The 14,452-nt window shown below is 40.6% G+C and overlaps 1 protein-coding gene across 2 annotated transcripts in view; it reads left to right on the plus strand.

Annotated features, from left to right (window-relative positions):
- The window catches only part of LOC143298412 (transmembrane protein 180-like), a 30,471-nt gene extending 18,506 nt beyond the window's left edge, over positions 1-11,965 (plus strand). For both annotated transcript variants that reach the window (XM_076611288.1, XM_076611289.1), the window contains one exon: positions 383-11,965. In XM_076611288.1, the coding sequence (XP_076467403.1) occupies positions 383-615 (233 nt within the window). In that variant the 3' untranslated portion in view covers positions 616-11,965. The remainder of the gene's footprint in view (positions 1-382) is intronic.
- The last annotated feature ends 2,487 nt before the right edge of the window (positions 11,966-14,452 follow it).

The raw sequence follows: 14,452 nt of genomic DNA on the forward strand, positions 1-14,452 counted from the left end.
GGGGAATAAAAACACATTAAAGAGAGTGTTTGGTGAACCTCTGAAAGGATGCCTTCCTGTTGGTGTGGATGATAGTGGTGTTACATTATGCTGAGTGTCCTATTGAACTTGAGATATTGATGGTTGCTGGTGTGGGGGCACATGTATTGGTGTCTTTTTTGTGGGGGAAGGAAAGGGCAGACTCCTATTTAAAAAAACACTTTTATTTGTTTATTTTATTTGTTTTGCACACTCACACATACACTCACACATACACTCACACATACACACTCACACTCACACACACACACACACACACACACACACACACACATACATATACATATGTGTGCTTGTGCGTGCATGTGTGTGTTGTACATGTGTGTGTTGTACGTGCGTGCAGGCCACGACATATTCCAGTCGGGCCATGAGACGGGCTCGGTGAAGGCGGCCCTGGAGGGGAAGGGTGCCGAGGAGCAGGCCAGCTACCGACTAGGCTGTTTCCACTTCCTGGTGTACATCACTGCCGCCTGCGCCGTGCTGCAGCTTATCTTCTGGCAGCGCTTCTCTCTGCGCGGTTCTCGCCTCCAGTGGATCAAGTCTGCGCGACGGGAGGCGGAAGAGAACTACGTTTAACTGGGCTGTTGACTTCACACACACCACACCCCCCATCCCTCCCCCCAGAAAAGGAATATTGCTGCCTACATTGCGGGGTTAAAAACGGTCGTATGCTGTAAAAGTCCGCTCATACATGTGGCGTGGAAGTTACAGCCCCATGAACAAAGACGAAGGAGAAAAGCCTCTTGACTGCTGAACTTTGTTGAAATGTGGTCATGAATCTGAAGTGCAATTATTGCATTTTGTCTGCTTTCAATTGGTGTCTGATTTTGCTTGAATTAAAAAAAAAAGAAAAAAAAGTAATGCAATCCCAAGAGGAAGAAGTCCTGACACAGAACAGTGACTGATGTTCTGACTTGTTAGCTCTGTATCATCTTCGTGAGGTGACGACCTGACCTGTTAGGTCTGTATTATCTCCGTGATGTGACATCCTGACCTGTTAGCTCTGTATTATCTGCGTGAGGTGACGACCTGACCTGTTAGGTCTGTATTATCTCCGTGATGTGACATCCTGACCTGTTAGCTCTGTATTATCTGCGTGAGGTGACGTCCTGACCTGTAAGCTCTGTATTATTTCTGTGAGGTGACGTCCTGACCTGTTAGGTCTGTATTATCTCCGTGAGGTGACGTCCTGACCTGTTAGCTCTGTATTATCTGCATGAGATGACGTCCTGACCTGTTAGCTCTGTATTATCTGCGTGAGGTGACGTCCTGACCTGTAAGCTCTGTGTTATCTCCATGAGGTGACAGCCCTTCATTGAGGAGAATACTGGTCAGCAGCAGTCAGTAGGTTAATTAAATCTGTGCTCATTCATGGAGAAGGGTGTAATACTGAGAGCCAGGCTGTAGATTTTGAGAACCTTTTTTTTTTTTTATTCAGTTTTATGCAGTAACTTTTGGTGGTGGGAACAATGGACGAGTGGTTGGACTGTAAATTGTTTTGTTTGTGCGAATCTGAGAGAAGTGGAAGGAGAGTGAGAGAGAAGAGAGAGTATATGAAATATATAAAGACCGAATTCATCCAAAGTGCCATTCATAACGTGACGGAGAGTCGTGTTTTTTTCCCAAAGTGCAATTCATAATGGGATGGAAAGTACTTTTTATTATTGTAATACTAACCAGCTGCTGCTTTGTTTGTAGGCGTGTGTATGTGTGTGTTTGTGTGTTCTCATTCTCTCTCTCTGCTTTGGGGCAGTGGAGGGCTATCCCATAATCTTCTATCCTCCATTTTCAAGTGATCGATTCGTTCATTTCCACCTCAGAGCAGCGCACCTGGTTTATATTGCAGCTTTCGATCACAGTCACTTAAGATTCCACCATCTTTTGAACGTCGTTTGAGCAGTTGTGATCACGCGTGAGTTCATTGAAGTGAATACACAATAATTATGTGCACTGGACTCTGACACAGACAGAGACCGAAACCTGATTTTCACCTTGAATCAGGCAACCCTTGTTATCAGAGCCCAGTCAGTAATCAAGAAGGAAAAGAGTTGCTTGTAGTCTAAAAATACAGTGGTTCATGTGTTTTTATCAGTGCTGATTGGAAAGAGACAAGCTTGTTAGCTGTTAGGCACTCCCCACCCCCCAACTCCCTACGCTACTTACCAGCCCCTTGCTTCCACACACACACATACACACACATCTGGTGTTTTTTTTGTTTTTTTTATGAAATGAATATTTGGTTTCTTTCTGTCTTTTCTTTTTAAAGGAAAAGAATAATGTAATGGTGATCATAGATATTTTGATTGGTACTTGGATTAAGGAAACAACATGATTACAGGGTTTTTTTTTAAATCAAGTTAATTACCAAAGACTTGTCACGTTTTTGTGGAAGAGAAAAACAAATACATGTAGCTTCATGTATATACTGAGTTACACAAAAAGTGTGAACATGCATTGCCTTTTAAAGAATAATTACACTATTGCCCTGCATGGAAAGGAACTTGATTCAGAAAGGGTTTCTTTTAAATGAAGTTTTCTTGTGGAAAAGAATTGTGGGTGCATGTGTTTGTGTACGTAAGCATGTGTGTGTAGATGTGCGAAGATCAATTCCTTTATTTTTTTATTTTATTTTATTTTTTGATAGTTGTTATGTTTCCTCAATCTTTTCTTATTTGCTTGTGACCTTTTTTCCGTCCTTTCTTTTATGATGTGGCTTTGCTGTTTTCCTTTTTTGTCATTTTCATTTGATGTAACTTTTACAATTTTTCATGAAAGTCTCTTTTTTGTCTTTTAGTCCGAATGAAGTTGACTCTTCACAAAAAAATGGCTATTGGATGCAGTCACAAAAAGTTAATAGTACTGGGACATAATCACAAGATGCTTTTAAAAAAAAATCAAGATCAGAAGGATGAATTTTGTTTAATGTCCCGTCACACATATCGGTGATTGAAGACATTTTGTTAAAGTATTTATGAATACATTTGAGTATTATCGGTTAGAAGGGGTGGGAGATGTGAATGAATGGAGGGTTGGGGGAAACTGGGCAAATGAGGGTGAAATGTGGATGAAATTTGAAAAAAAAACAAAAAACAAAAAAAACAACACAATTACAGGAAATTACTTAAAGGACTTCGTAAAAGAGAAGTCGTTAACTGACAAGCGAAACAACTGATAATGAATGCAAAAAGTCAAAAACATCAACGTTATCTGTCACTTGTGAAGACACACTTTCGTGTACATAAGGCTTCATCAAGCTACAGTCAAAAATTATATGCTCAATTGTCAGGTTACTAAAGCATATGCACTTGACATTAGAACAATACTTGGTCCGTAATGAATTTGATGATAGTCTGAGAGCTAAACCGGAGGATAATAATGACCTTTCAGATTCGGTAATTTGTTTTTAGTAACATTTAAGGATTGAAGAAGGAGGATATGATGAGAGTTTTCAAAAAGGTAAGCACGCAGATTATCAATATTTGTACTCAAAGAGCGGGAGTTCCATTGCAAGACTGATAGATTCCCACATGTTATTTGCAACTTAGTCATTTATCAGCTAGAATGAATTGTAGAAAAAATATCATTTGGTAATGAGATATCTGAATTTAAAACTAAGATAATGATAGATGAAGGGCCTTAAACTATCAAAACACAAGTTGATGAGGTGTTCTTCGTGTAGACAATGTGATGACTGATTTGATGCAATGTCAGGTAGTTAACAAGATGTAGTTTTATCTCCTCAGATGACGACGTAAGAAGGTCTTCATGTAGACCAGTCGTTGTCTCCGCTGATGACGACCTCTGGTAGTCATCATACAGTCCAGGTGTTGTCTCCCCAGATGGCGACGTCTGGTGGTCGTCATGTAGACTAGGTGATGACTGCTTAGATGGTGATGTTATGTATTCATGTGGACTAAGTGATGACTGTTCTTATGATGACGACAGGTGGTGGTCATGTGTATCAGGCGTTGTCTCCCCAGTTGGCGCCGTCAGGTGGTCGTCATGTAGATTATGTAATGTCTGCTGAGGTGATGTGTTGGAAGGCTTTCTTGTACACCCGATGATGTCTTTACAGATGACGACGTCAGGTGGTCGTCATGTAGAACACGTGAAGCATTTTCAGATGATGATGTCATATGGTCATTGCGGAGAACAGGTGATGGCTCCTTTGATGACGATTTCAGATGGTAGTCTTGTAGATCAAGTAATGTCTCCTCCGATGACAATGTCAGATAACTGTCTTGTAAACCGGCTGATGTCTCCTTAGGTGACGATGTTGGGTGGTCGTCATGTAGAATAGGTAACGTCTCGTCCGATGTTGATGGCTGGTGGTTGTTGTGCAGACCAGGTTTTGTTGCAGATGACAAGTGGACGTCATGTAGACCGGAAGTTTTACATTCTGATGATATTACCGCGTAATCATCATATACATTTTTCAACATTGATTTTCCATCAAAGACCTCAGTCTGTGTTGACACATTATCATAATGTACATCAGTCTGTGTAGACTTGGAACACAGTTTATGATAAGAAAACTTGTATGTTTAAAAATCAGTTTATTGTTACAGTCAAAAACCTGTTCATTTTGGGGGTAATTGCTGTCACAGTGAAAAACCCTGTCTGTCCATTTTCATCATCACAGTTTCTCCGTTATCAAACCAGACTGGTAAAGCAGTTTTCTTTGCGGTCTCATATGGACACAATCACTGGGTTTGTTGATGTTGTGTTTTCCCTGACGGTAAAGAAGGCTATAGAATGTTGCTGTGTTAATGATCCTTCTCCTGTAGCTTGGATGCACCAGTACCTCTTTACTTCATTTCCTCTGACTGGGTACTGCACAGAGTTTGAAGAATCACTTTGCAGTTGTTGTTGCTTTTATGAGGACCAGTCTTTTCCTTCTCTTACTAAAAGTTTTGTTTTTCATTTCCTGGATTTTCAGGAAAGGAATTAGCTTAAATGTTGTTGTTTTTTTCCCTCCCTGTCTTTGTCCTGGCTTTTCTGGAGTCACTATAAAACCTCCATAAAATCCCAGCACTCTCTTTTTTCATGTCTGGCCTGAAAGCCTACCTCTTTCCACAGTGGCTCCCCCCACCCCCTTCCCTCTTCCTGACCTAGTTTTTCCAGTATTCTGTTGCTGTGTATTTATAAGTTTCATCTTTCATTCTTCTGAATTAGACTAGAGCTAAGCATGCATGTGAATGGCTTTTGTGTAAGCACTTTGATTTGTCTTTGCTCAAGATTTGCCTGTATTTAAATACTATTATTATAATTATTTTCATATGGAGAAAAACAACTTATCTCCCACAGAACCTATACCAGTCATTTTCACCAGCTGTCAGCGCCATCTCTAAGTATTCTCAGCTTCTGAGAGTCATTGAGGTTAGAAGCTTATTAGCTTACGCCCTGAGTGAGCATCTCTCCCCCCCCTTCCCCCCCCCAAGCCCCCCCAGAGTGGAGACTGCCACCACATTCCTCCAACGACAGGTCCCCATGATTCTGTCCACACTGAAGACTTTGACAAACCCTCTTACCAAGCATGGAAGTGGAGGGGGATCGAAACTGCGGTCACTATGAGAACAAGGCATAAAAGGCCATAGAATTGGGGACTTTTTATCTTTAATGATGATGAAGGAGGAGGAGGATGACTATGTTGATATGGGGGGTCCATTAGGTTTGGGACTACGTGACAAGGCTGTACTCTATGCTTCCTGTCATAATGATATCCTGGCATCAACCAGGCCCAAGAGATAGACACTTGCAGTGTTGGTCAGGAAATTTGAGCAACATACCCAAAGACGCATCTGTGAAGTGGATGGTACGCGACTGTGTGGTCCCAGCCTTCCCATTTAAACCCATAACTCTGAACCCATAAACACTGAACTCTGGGTAGGAGCTGACTGTGTGCTGAAAAACCCGCCTCCTCTGGGACTTGAACCCACAACCTCCCAGCCATCAATCTGTGTGTGATGCTAACCACTTGGCCACAGCGGCTGGTCATTACGGTCATGTATGTTGGTGCTTGGGTCTTGGTTCAGGGAGGGTATCGTTGTTCGAGAGAGCAGAGTTCTGGGTGTCTCTCTGAGTGGGGGTGTCCATCTGGTTCTGATTCATAGGCCCCTTGATCCAAGGGCTTTATAGCCAGCTGGACAGACAGGGAGGTGGGGACTCTGGAGGCAGTGAGTTATCTTTCTTTGTGTGTGTTTGACAGTCTGGAATTGAATTCTTTTTATCATTATATTAAGAATATTAAAAACTGAATAAATAAATAATTAAATGAACAGATAATGATAATAATGATGATAATAACAACAACAATCATTACTATTATCATCATTATAATTAACATCTTTATCAGCTTTTTCATTTATTGTTATCATTTATCATCATCATATATTTCATTATTTTCTCATGATATTGTGCATTTTGTTGTTTGCAAATCGAAGCGCACACTGCATGGAAAGAGTTTTACTGCATTTACTGCATTTATTTCTGTCATTGCTTCTGCTTCTGAAATGCAGTATGCATTTGCTTGGCAGGTCTTGGAAAAAACGAACAAGTCTTGGACTTTCAGGACTAGGTTCTCCAGCGCAGGAATAGTCATTGATTTTTGAAAGTCCTAGCCATGGAAAAACCCATGGATTTTTTTTTAAAGATAAACATTGAGGCTGGAAAAGTGTGAGTTCTTGTTGTGCTTTGGGATATTTTTGGGGCTTTTTTTTTTTTTTTTTTTTGTGTGTGTGTGTGTGTGTGTGTGTGTGTTGCTTTCATTTTATTCATTTATTCATAAAGCCAAGCTTTGTTGTTGTTTTTTGTTTGGTTGGGGTTTTTTTGTTTGTTGTTGTTGTTGTTGTTGTGTGTGCGCGCGTGTGTGTGTGTGTGTGTGTTTTGTTGCTGTTTTTTTAGAAAGAAACACTTATTTAGTTCAGCAAATACCAGTTCAGCTTGCATGCAATCTTTGACAGCGCAACAGTCAGTTGTACAGTTTGTGTGGCTTGTTTTTGTATAAACTGTCACTTTCACTTGTGTGTGTGTGTGTGTGTGTGTGTGTGCTTTCTCATGGAAACATTCCATTTATCTTGCTTATAAGTCTTGATTATAGTGCCCTTTTTTGTGTTAATAATTTCTGTAACCATTTCTTCTCCTATATGGATGATAGTTGTTAGTGCTCTGAGACCCTGTGCTGAGGAGGTAGTGCACATGATAAGTACCCATGATGATGATGATGATTGTTATTATTATCATCATTATCATTTTCATCATTTTTATTATTCTTTTCATTGCTATGAATGATGATGATGATGATTGTTATTATCATCATCATTTTCATCATTATTATTATTCTTTTCATTGCTATTATTATCATCATTATTATTATCATTATTATTATTAGAATCAGTATAATGGGCATTGTGTACAGTAGCACTGGTTTGCAATGTATGGGTCATGACCCCCCCAAAATTCCAGAAGTTTTAATTGCCCAGTTTCATTAATCTTAATGCTCGTCTAAGAATGGTGAATTAATTTATTTATTTTTGCATACCTCAGTCAGAACACAGCTTTTGAGACGATGTCATTTTATGTCTCTGAAAAATTGTTCTGTGTTTTAGTGATTTTTATTCCTGAGAACAGAACATTGGTGTGTGTGTGTCAGTGTGTGTGTTTGTGTTTGCCTGCAGATGTATGTTTGAATATGTGTGTATGTGTGTGTGTGTGTGTGTGTGTGTGTGTGTACACATGTGTGCTTTAATAGTGTCAGGGTGACATAGAGATTAACAGCTGTTGACTGACGTGCAGTCAGGGTGGTTCTCGTCAATGGGAGGAGTGAGTGCCCTGTATGAGGGGGAAGTTGCGCCACAGAAAGTCTGGCAGTTGCAGGACAGATGCAGACAGCATATTTTCCCCCACTGCATAACACATCCATGCAGAGTCAGCACTGTATGGTTTGGCTGTCCTGATACGGCTCTGTGCTGTCGGCTGTACTGTAAGCAACAATAAAACAGACTGCTTATTTTCTTCACTGCATAACTCGTCCATGCATGGACAGTATTGCAGAATGTTAGTCTTCTTCAGTCTTTGCTTCATTCGCACCAAAGGTTCTCAGTGTGTGCTGATGGTTATGTTTTCATTGTTTATGTGTTTTTTTTGCGTGTGTGTGTTTTGTTTTTTGTTTTTTTTAATAAGAAGTTATTGGGTTTGTGAGTCTTTCGCTAGTACAGCCTGGGACGAACACCACGCAGTTGTCATTGGCATCTCTGGATTCTGTGTCTTGGGGGAAGAGTCACGTCCTTTTTGACTCACTTGTGTAAACAAAGTGAGTCTATGTTTTAACCCGGTGTTCAGTTGTCTGTGTGTGTGTGTGTGTGTGTGTGTGTGTCCGTGGTAAACTTTAACATTGACATTTTCTCTGCAAATACTTTGTCAGTTGACACCAAATTTGGCATAAAAATAGGAAAAATTCAGTTCTTTCCAGTCATCTTGTTTAAAACAATATTGCACCTCTGGGATGGGCACAAAAAAATTAAAAAGAAGCCTAATTATATGCAAACTGCATTTACTGTTATATTTATATTTTTTGTATTCTCTAAACTTGGCACTTTGACCTCTTATTCTAACACAACAACAAGAGGAGTCATTATTATCATTTTTTGTTTCAAACAGGAACTTCTTTTGCTAAGCATGGAATTTTTATTTAATTTTGCAAACGTTTTGGTGCAGATAGTAAAAAAGGGAAATTACTCTGTAATTAATGCTAGGGGACTTAATTTATCACAAGTGAGTCTTGAAGGCCTTGCCTCTCTTGTCTTAGACATTTTACAAATTGACAGGAAACGATGAGACAGTGGGCAACAGATGAAATTCAGTTCATATCTTGCATGATAAATGGCTGTGTTTATTGCAGGATTTATATGACCCCCCTCCCAGTCCCCACTTAATGCATCTGGTTTTTTTTTTTTGTCCTTTTGTAAAGTCATTTTGGTATATGACAGAAGAGGCTTTATTAACTGCACTTGTTTTCAGTCACTGCCTAATGGTCCTGTCCTGTTTGTGGCAATACTTTAACATGTTGGGAGACGTGTGCTCAAACAGAATGTGTGTTTTCGTGCCTTGTGCATGTACAAATCCAGATTCATGTGATGGTTAGATGATTAAAGATATATTGTGCTGTGTTGTGCTGTATTGCAAGATGTTGAGAGAATACAGTATGTGTATATGTGCCTTGTGCGTGTATACATTCAGTTTCATGTGATGGTTAGATAAATTAAGATATATTGTGTTGTATTGTGCTCTGTAAGCATGAAGTTGTATTATACATGAATGGTCACATCATTTTCTTTGTAACTCACTGAAACTTGCAAAAATCAGATTTTTGTTTTTGTATGTAATCAAATGGAAAGCAAACACGGTGGTAGTGGTGGTGGGTTTTTTTTCTGAATAAAACACAGCTGATTCATTTTGTAAACAAAAGTATGAATAGAGCATTTCTTATTAGGTTGCAGTTATTTGTCAGCATTATAAAACCACTGTTTTAATGTGATATTTGCAAACCAGCGTGGTGGTATTAGATTGTTGTCGTTTTAGATTTTTTTTTTTTTTTTTTTTTTTTTTTTTTTTTTTTTTTTTTTTGCCTGCTTTGCCTAACTTTCATGTCCATTGTACTGTGTTTCCTCCATGCAGCAAGAAGGGTGATAATTGGTCAAACTTTATATTGTTAAACTGGAAAATAAAAAAAAACACTTATTTTTGAAAAAAAGTAGCTTTCATTTGTCAAAATCTGTTGAGCCTTTTTATTGCAAGCTAAACATTATTTGTGATAAAATGACAAGGAAAAAAAATCCCTCTCTGTGAGGAAGACAGGGATTTTATGAAGTCACAAGACAGTCAGGGTATCTGCATTAAAAATAAAGCCCTGTGTAAAAGTGAGTTTGTTTTTCTTATGATATCATCGAATTTTGCAGGAAATCACAGGCAGTTATACTACACTGCAGATCAAAATTATATCTTTAGCTGAAATTTTCTTCAAGACGTAATGACTTAGTGGAAAGCAGTGAGCATTTGGTTCTTTTCCAAAAATTGATATGCACCACATATAGCTATCATAATAATAATAATAATGGTACTTATATAGCGCTGAATCTTGTGCATAGACAAATCTAAACGCTTTCGCACCAGTCATTCTCACGCACGCATAACTCTAAAACTGGAGAAACTTAAAGACAAGGAAGAGGCAGGGAAGGGAGGCTATTTTGGGAAGAGTTGGGTTTTAAGGCCAGACTTGAAAGAGCTGAGCGTGGAGACTTGACGAAACGAAAGAGGAAGTTCATTCCAGTTGCAAGGTCCAGAGACAGAGAAAGAACGGCGGCCAACAGTCGAGAGTTTGAATCTGGGTGTGCGTAAGTGGAGTGGATCCGAAGCTGATCGTAGTGAGTGAGATGGAGTGTAGAGGTGAAGGCAGCCACAGAGATAGGAAGGGGCTGATTTGATCATGTGTTGTGTGTTTGGCAGAATGGGTCTGTTTATAATCTGCTGTTATATACAAGATTATGTCATGTTCTGTGTTTGACTTTTTCAATCAGTTATTATTATTATTATTATTTTAATCTGGAGATGATTAATTAAGTGGAAGGGCTGATGTCCTCAGCACAGCCGAGTCTTATTCGTATTAAGGAACGTAATTGTTGAGATAATAATACATCATGAACTGTGTTGTTTTCCAGATTTTATCTCCCAGGTTTAACAGGGTTTTGTATCTAGTTCAGCAGTCCTGACAGGTTGGCTGGACCATATGCAACAATGTCACAGTTTGATATGCAACAATGTCACAGTTTGTTTGATCTCAAATTGACCACAGCTTTGTTTCACCAGTGTGCATTCCACACTGTGAAATTTTCAAGACAAAAAAGGAGCCAAGTCAAACTGAAGAGTTCTAAAACTGTCTGCATAATTTTACGCACATATCTACCTGTAAAATCTCTGTATGTCTGCCGGACTTTGTATAATTCTTTTGGGATGTGTGTGTGTGTGTGTGTGTGTGTGTGTGTGTGTGTTAAAGTAACTTAACCCTTCTCTCATTCATGTTTCCATTCATGAAAGTATTTTATTTTCCATATGTATGAATGTATGTATACATGCTGGTGTGTGCTTTTGTTTGCGTGCCCATCTGTTTTTATATCATTTGTGTGTGTGTGTGTGTGTGTGTGTGAGACAGACAGAGAGAGAGAGAGAGAGAGAGAGAGAGAGTGCACCTCCTTATTTTTGGAGAGGTGTAAAACCAAGCTGAAGGCGATGGAGAGAAGATGTCATGGACGTGTATGATAATGCATGCATTGGAAGTTGGTGGTGTAAATTTGTTTTGTCAACATAAGATTTGTTTCTAGAGAGGTCTACAATCAATGATGTGCGGTTGCAGGGTGGCCCATACTGATATTTTCTGTGTTTTGTCTTGTATAGTAATATTCAGTGATAATCCTTTCAGGGTTGTTGTTTTTTCTTGGAGGTGAATGGTTCATTATATGGAAATATTTATTGGGAAGGATTCTTCAAAATATTTATCCATTGCAAGGATGATAACCTGATCAAGGATAACAAGATTGTACAAAAAGCAGATTACCACAGTGTATGTATATTTTATCTACAGTATATATTTTCTGTCTGTCTGTCTGTCTATGTCTCACAGTATTTTTTTGGTCTCTGTCTGTGTACAGATACAACTGTATATGTCTGTAATTTTTGTCTCTGTATATATGTACAGATAGGCTCTCTCTCTCTCTCTCTCTCTCTCTCTCTCTCTCTCTCTCTCTCTCTCTCTCTCTCTCTCTCTCTCTCTCTCTCTCTCCAGTACATAAAATGGATCAAGTATATCATACGTGATATTGTGGAATCACTTTTTGGCACTGAAAGTGTTTAGATGAAGAGAGAAAAAAGTGAGTACTGACGATCTGAAAGTTTGTGCTGTTTGACCTGTCTGTGTTTGTTAATCTTTTTGAAATAAAGTGGAGATGGTCTATTGCATGTGGAGAAAGGAAGATCTGTATTTCTTGATTTGACTTTTTTTTTTCCATTGCCACCGTTGTTGTTTTTTCGTTTTTTTCCAATCATCATGTTATCTTCAAGCACAAGCACACAGGGAAACACCCATACACACATGCACACACATGCACAAACACACAAACACTTGCATACACACACACACACACACACACACACACACACACACACACACACACTCTCTCTCTCTCTCTCTCTCTCTCTCTCTCTCTCTCTCTCTATCTTTATTCGTTTTTTTTTTCTTTCACACATAAACACATGAGCATGTATGCAGATACATGCTTGCACACAAATGTTTTCACATGCACACACACACACACACACACACACACACACACACACATGCCTACACACAAACAACACACACATATGTATATGTACACACTCAAGTAAGCATCATCGTCACACACACACACACACACACACACACACACACCATGGATGAGTATGAAGATATGTTTGTGGACAGATATCAAAGCTCAGATCGCCAGCAGAGAAAAAAGAGGCAGTGTATTCAGACGAAAAAGAAAAAGAAGACAGTTGCGGGAGAAGCAGAAAACCGCATGAAGTCTCTCTCCAATAGCTTTTCGGGACGGCACAACAAACCAGTAAGTCGGTGAATACAAGGCAACAACACGATCCAACTTGCCGGATTGGGTCTTGACCTTCTGCACTGGCGTCAGTGAAACACAAGGCTGTGGTCAGCCATGCGTGGCAGTGGCTTTTCACACAGTCGTCCACAAGCCGACTGCAAGTACCGCTGCTTGCATGGGAGGGAACTTCTTAGGCTTAGCGTGCGTTATGCCTCGATGGTTCGATCTGGCTTTTTGGTCTTGGAGTCACACACAGACACACGCACGCACACACAGAGACATAGTCACAGACACACACACGCACGCACGCACGCACACACAGAGACATACACGCGCGCGCGCGCGCGCGCACGCGGTTCTGTGCGTGTGTGGTGTTTCCTGGCATTGTAATGGATTTCAACATAGGCACACGAAAAAAAAGTCTATGAGTGTGTCTGTTTGTCTGTGCACGCGCGCGTGTGTATGTATGTGTGTGTGGTGTAGTAGTCGTACTAGTAATGGTACTATTACTGTGTGTGTGATGCTGCTGCTGCTATTATTATTGTTCTTACTACTACTACTACTACTGCTCCTGCTATTGCTAGTAGTAGTAGCAGTAGCAGTACAAGAAATGATGTCATTATAAGTCGCAATAGCCGAATACTTAAAGCGTTGGACCTTCAATCTGAGGGTCCCGGGTTCGAATCTCGACGTGGCGCCTGACGGTGGGTAAAGGGTGGAGATTTTTCCGATTTTTCAGGTCAACATATGATGTGCAGACCTGCCAGTTCCTGAATCCCCGTCGTGTGTATACGCACGCAGAAGATCATATACCGAAGAACCTGTAATCCATGTCAGCGTTCGGTGGGTTATGCAAGCAAGAACATACCCAGCATGCACAACCCCGAAAACGGAGTGTGGCTGCCTACATGGCGGAGTAAATAAACAAAACGGTCACACACGTAAAATGTTAAATGTTACATGTTTGTCTGAGTGTGTATGTGTGCGTGCCTGAAATCTGATTGAATAACAGAGGAAACAAACGATGAGCGCCCAATGGCAGCCGTCAGTCGGCTCTACCCAGGTAGGCAGCCTGTTGTGTAAATGGCGCCGTGTTTGTAAAGCGCTTAGAGCTTGGTCTCCGACAGAGGATAGGCGCTATATAAAAGTATCCATATTCGTTTATTTATTTATAGTCTGTTCATCTAAGATGATGATATTAGACTGAATGGGCTGAAAGTATCCATATCAATCAATCAAAAGTCTTCTTTTTCGTTCGTGGCCTGCGACTCCCACGTTCATTCAATCACGAGTGGGCTTCTACGTGCATGACCGTGGCGGGAGGGGGGGTTCTACACATCTGTTGACCTGGGTGATTGGAAAAATGTCCACCCTTTACATATCATGCCGGCGCCGTGACCGGAATTCGAACCCGCGGGGATCCTCAGATTGAAAGTCCAACGCTTTAAAAACCACTCGGCTGTTGCGGTGCCCGTTGTTTTTATCAATCATGTGCCTGTACGGTGCCAGCCCTGTCAACCAACTCACCTGTTGTCACCAGCGGGACTTCCAGACAGGTGACGCTGAACTGAGTCTTGACACACGTGGAACAATCAGTCAGGAACCCTCCTCCCCCACCCCTCTTTCCACCCACCTACCCCTCTCCTCTCTCCTTTCAACCCCTCCACCACCATCACCCCACCACACACACACCTCCTCCCCCTTCTCCCCCCCCCCCCCACGCCCCCTGCAGTCTTAGCATGTCACAAGTCTCGGGTGAGAGACGACTAGACTTA

The sequence above is a fragment of the Babylonia areolata genome, chromosome 2, assembly GCF_041734735.1.
Source record: "Babylonia areolata isolate BAREFJ2019XMU chromosome 2, ASM4173473v1, whole genome shotgun sequence".
NCBI lineage: Eukaryota > Metazoa > Mollusca > Gastropoda > Neogastropoda > Buccinidae > Babylonia > Babylonia areolata.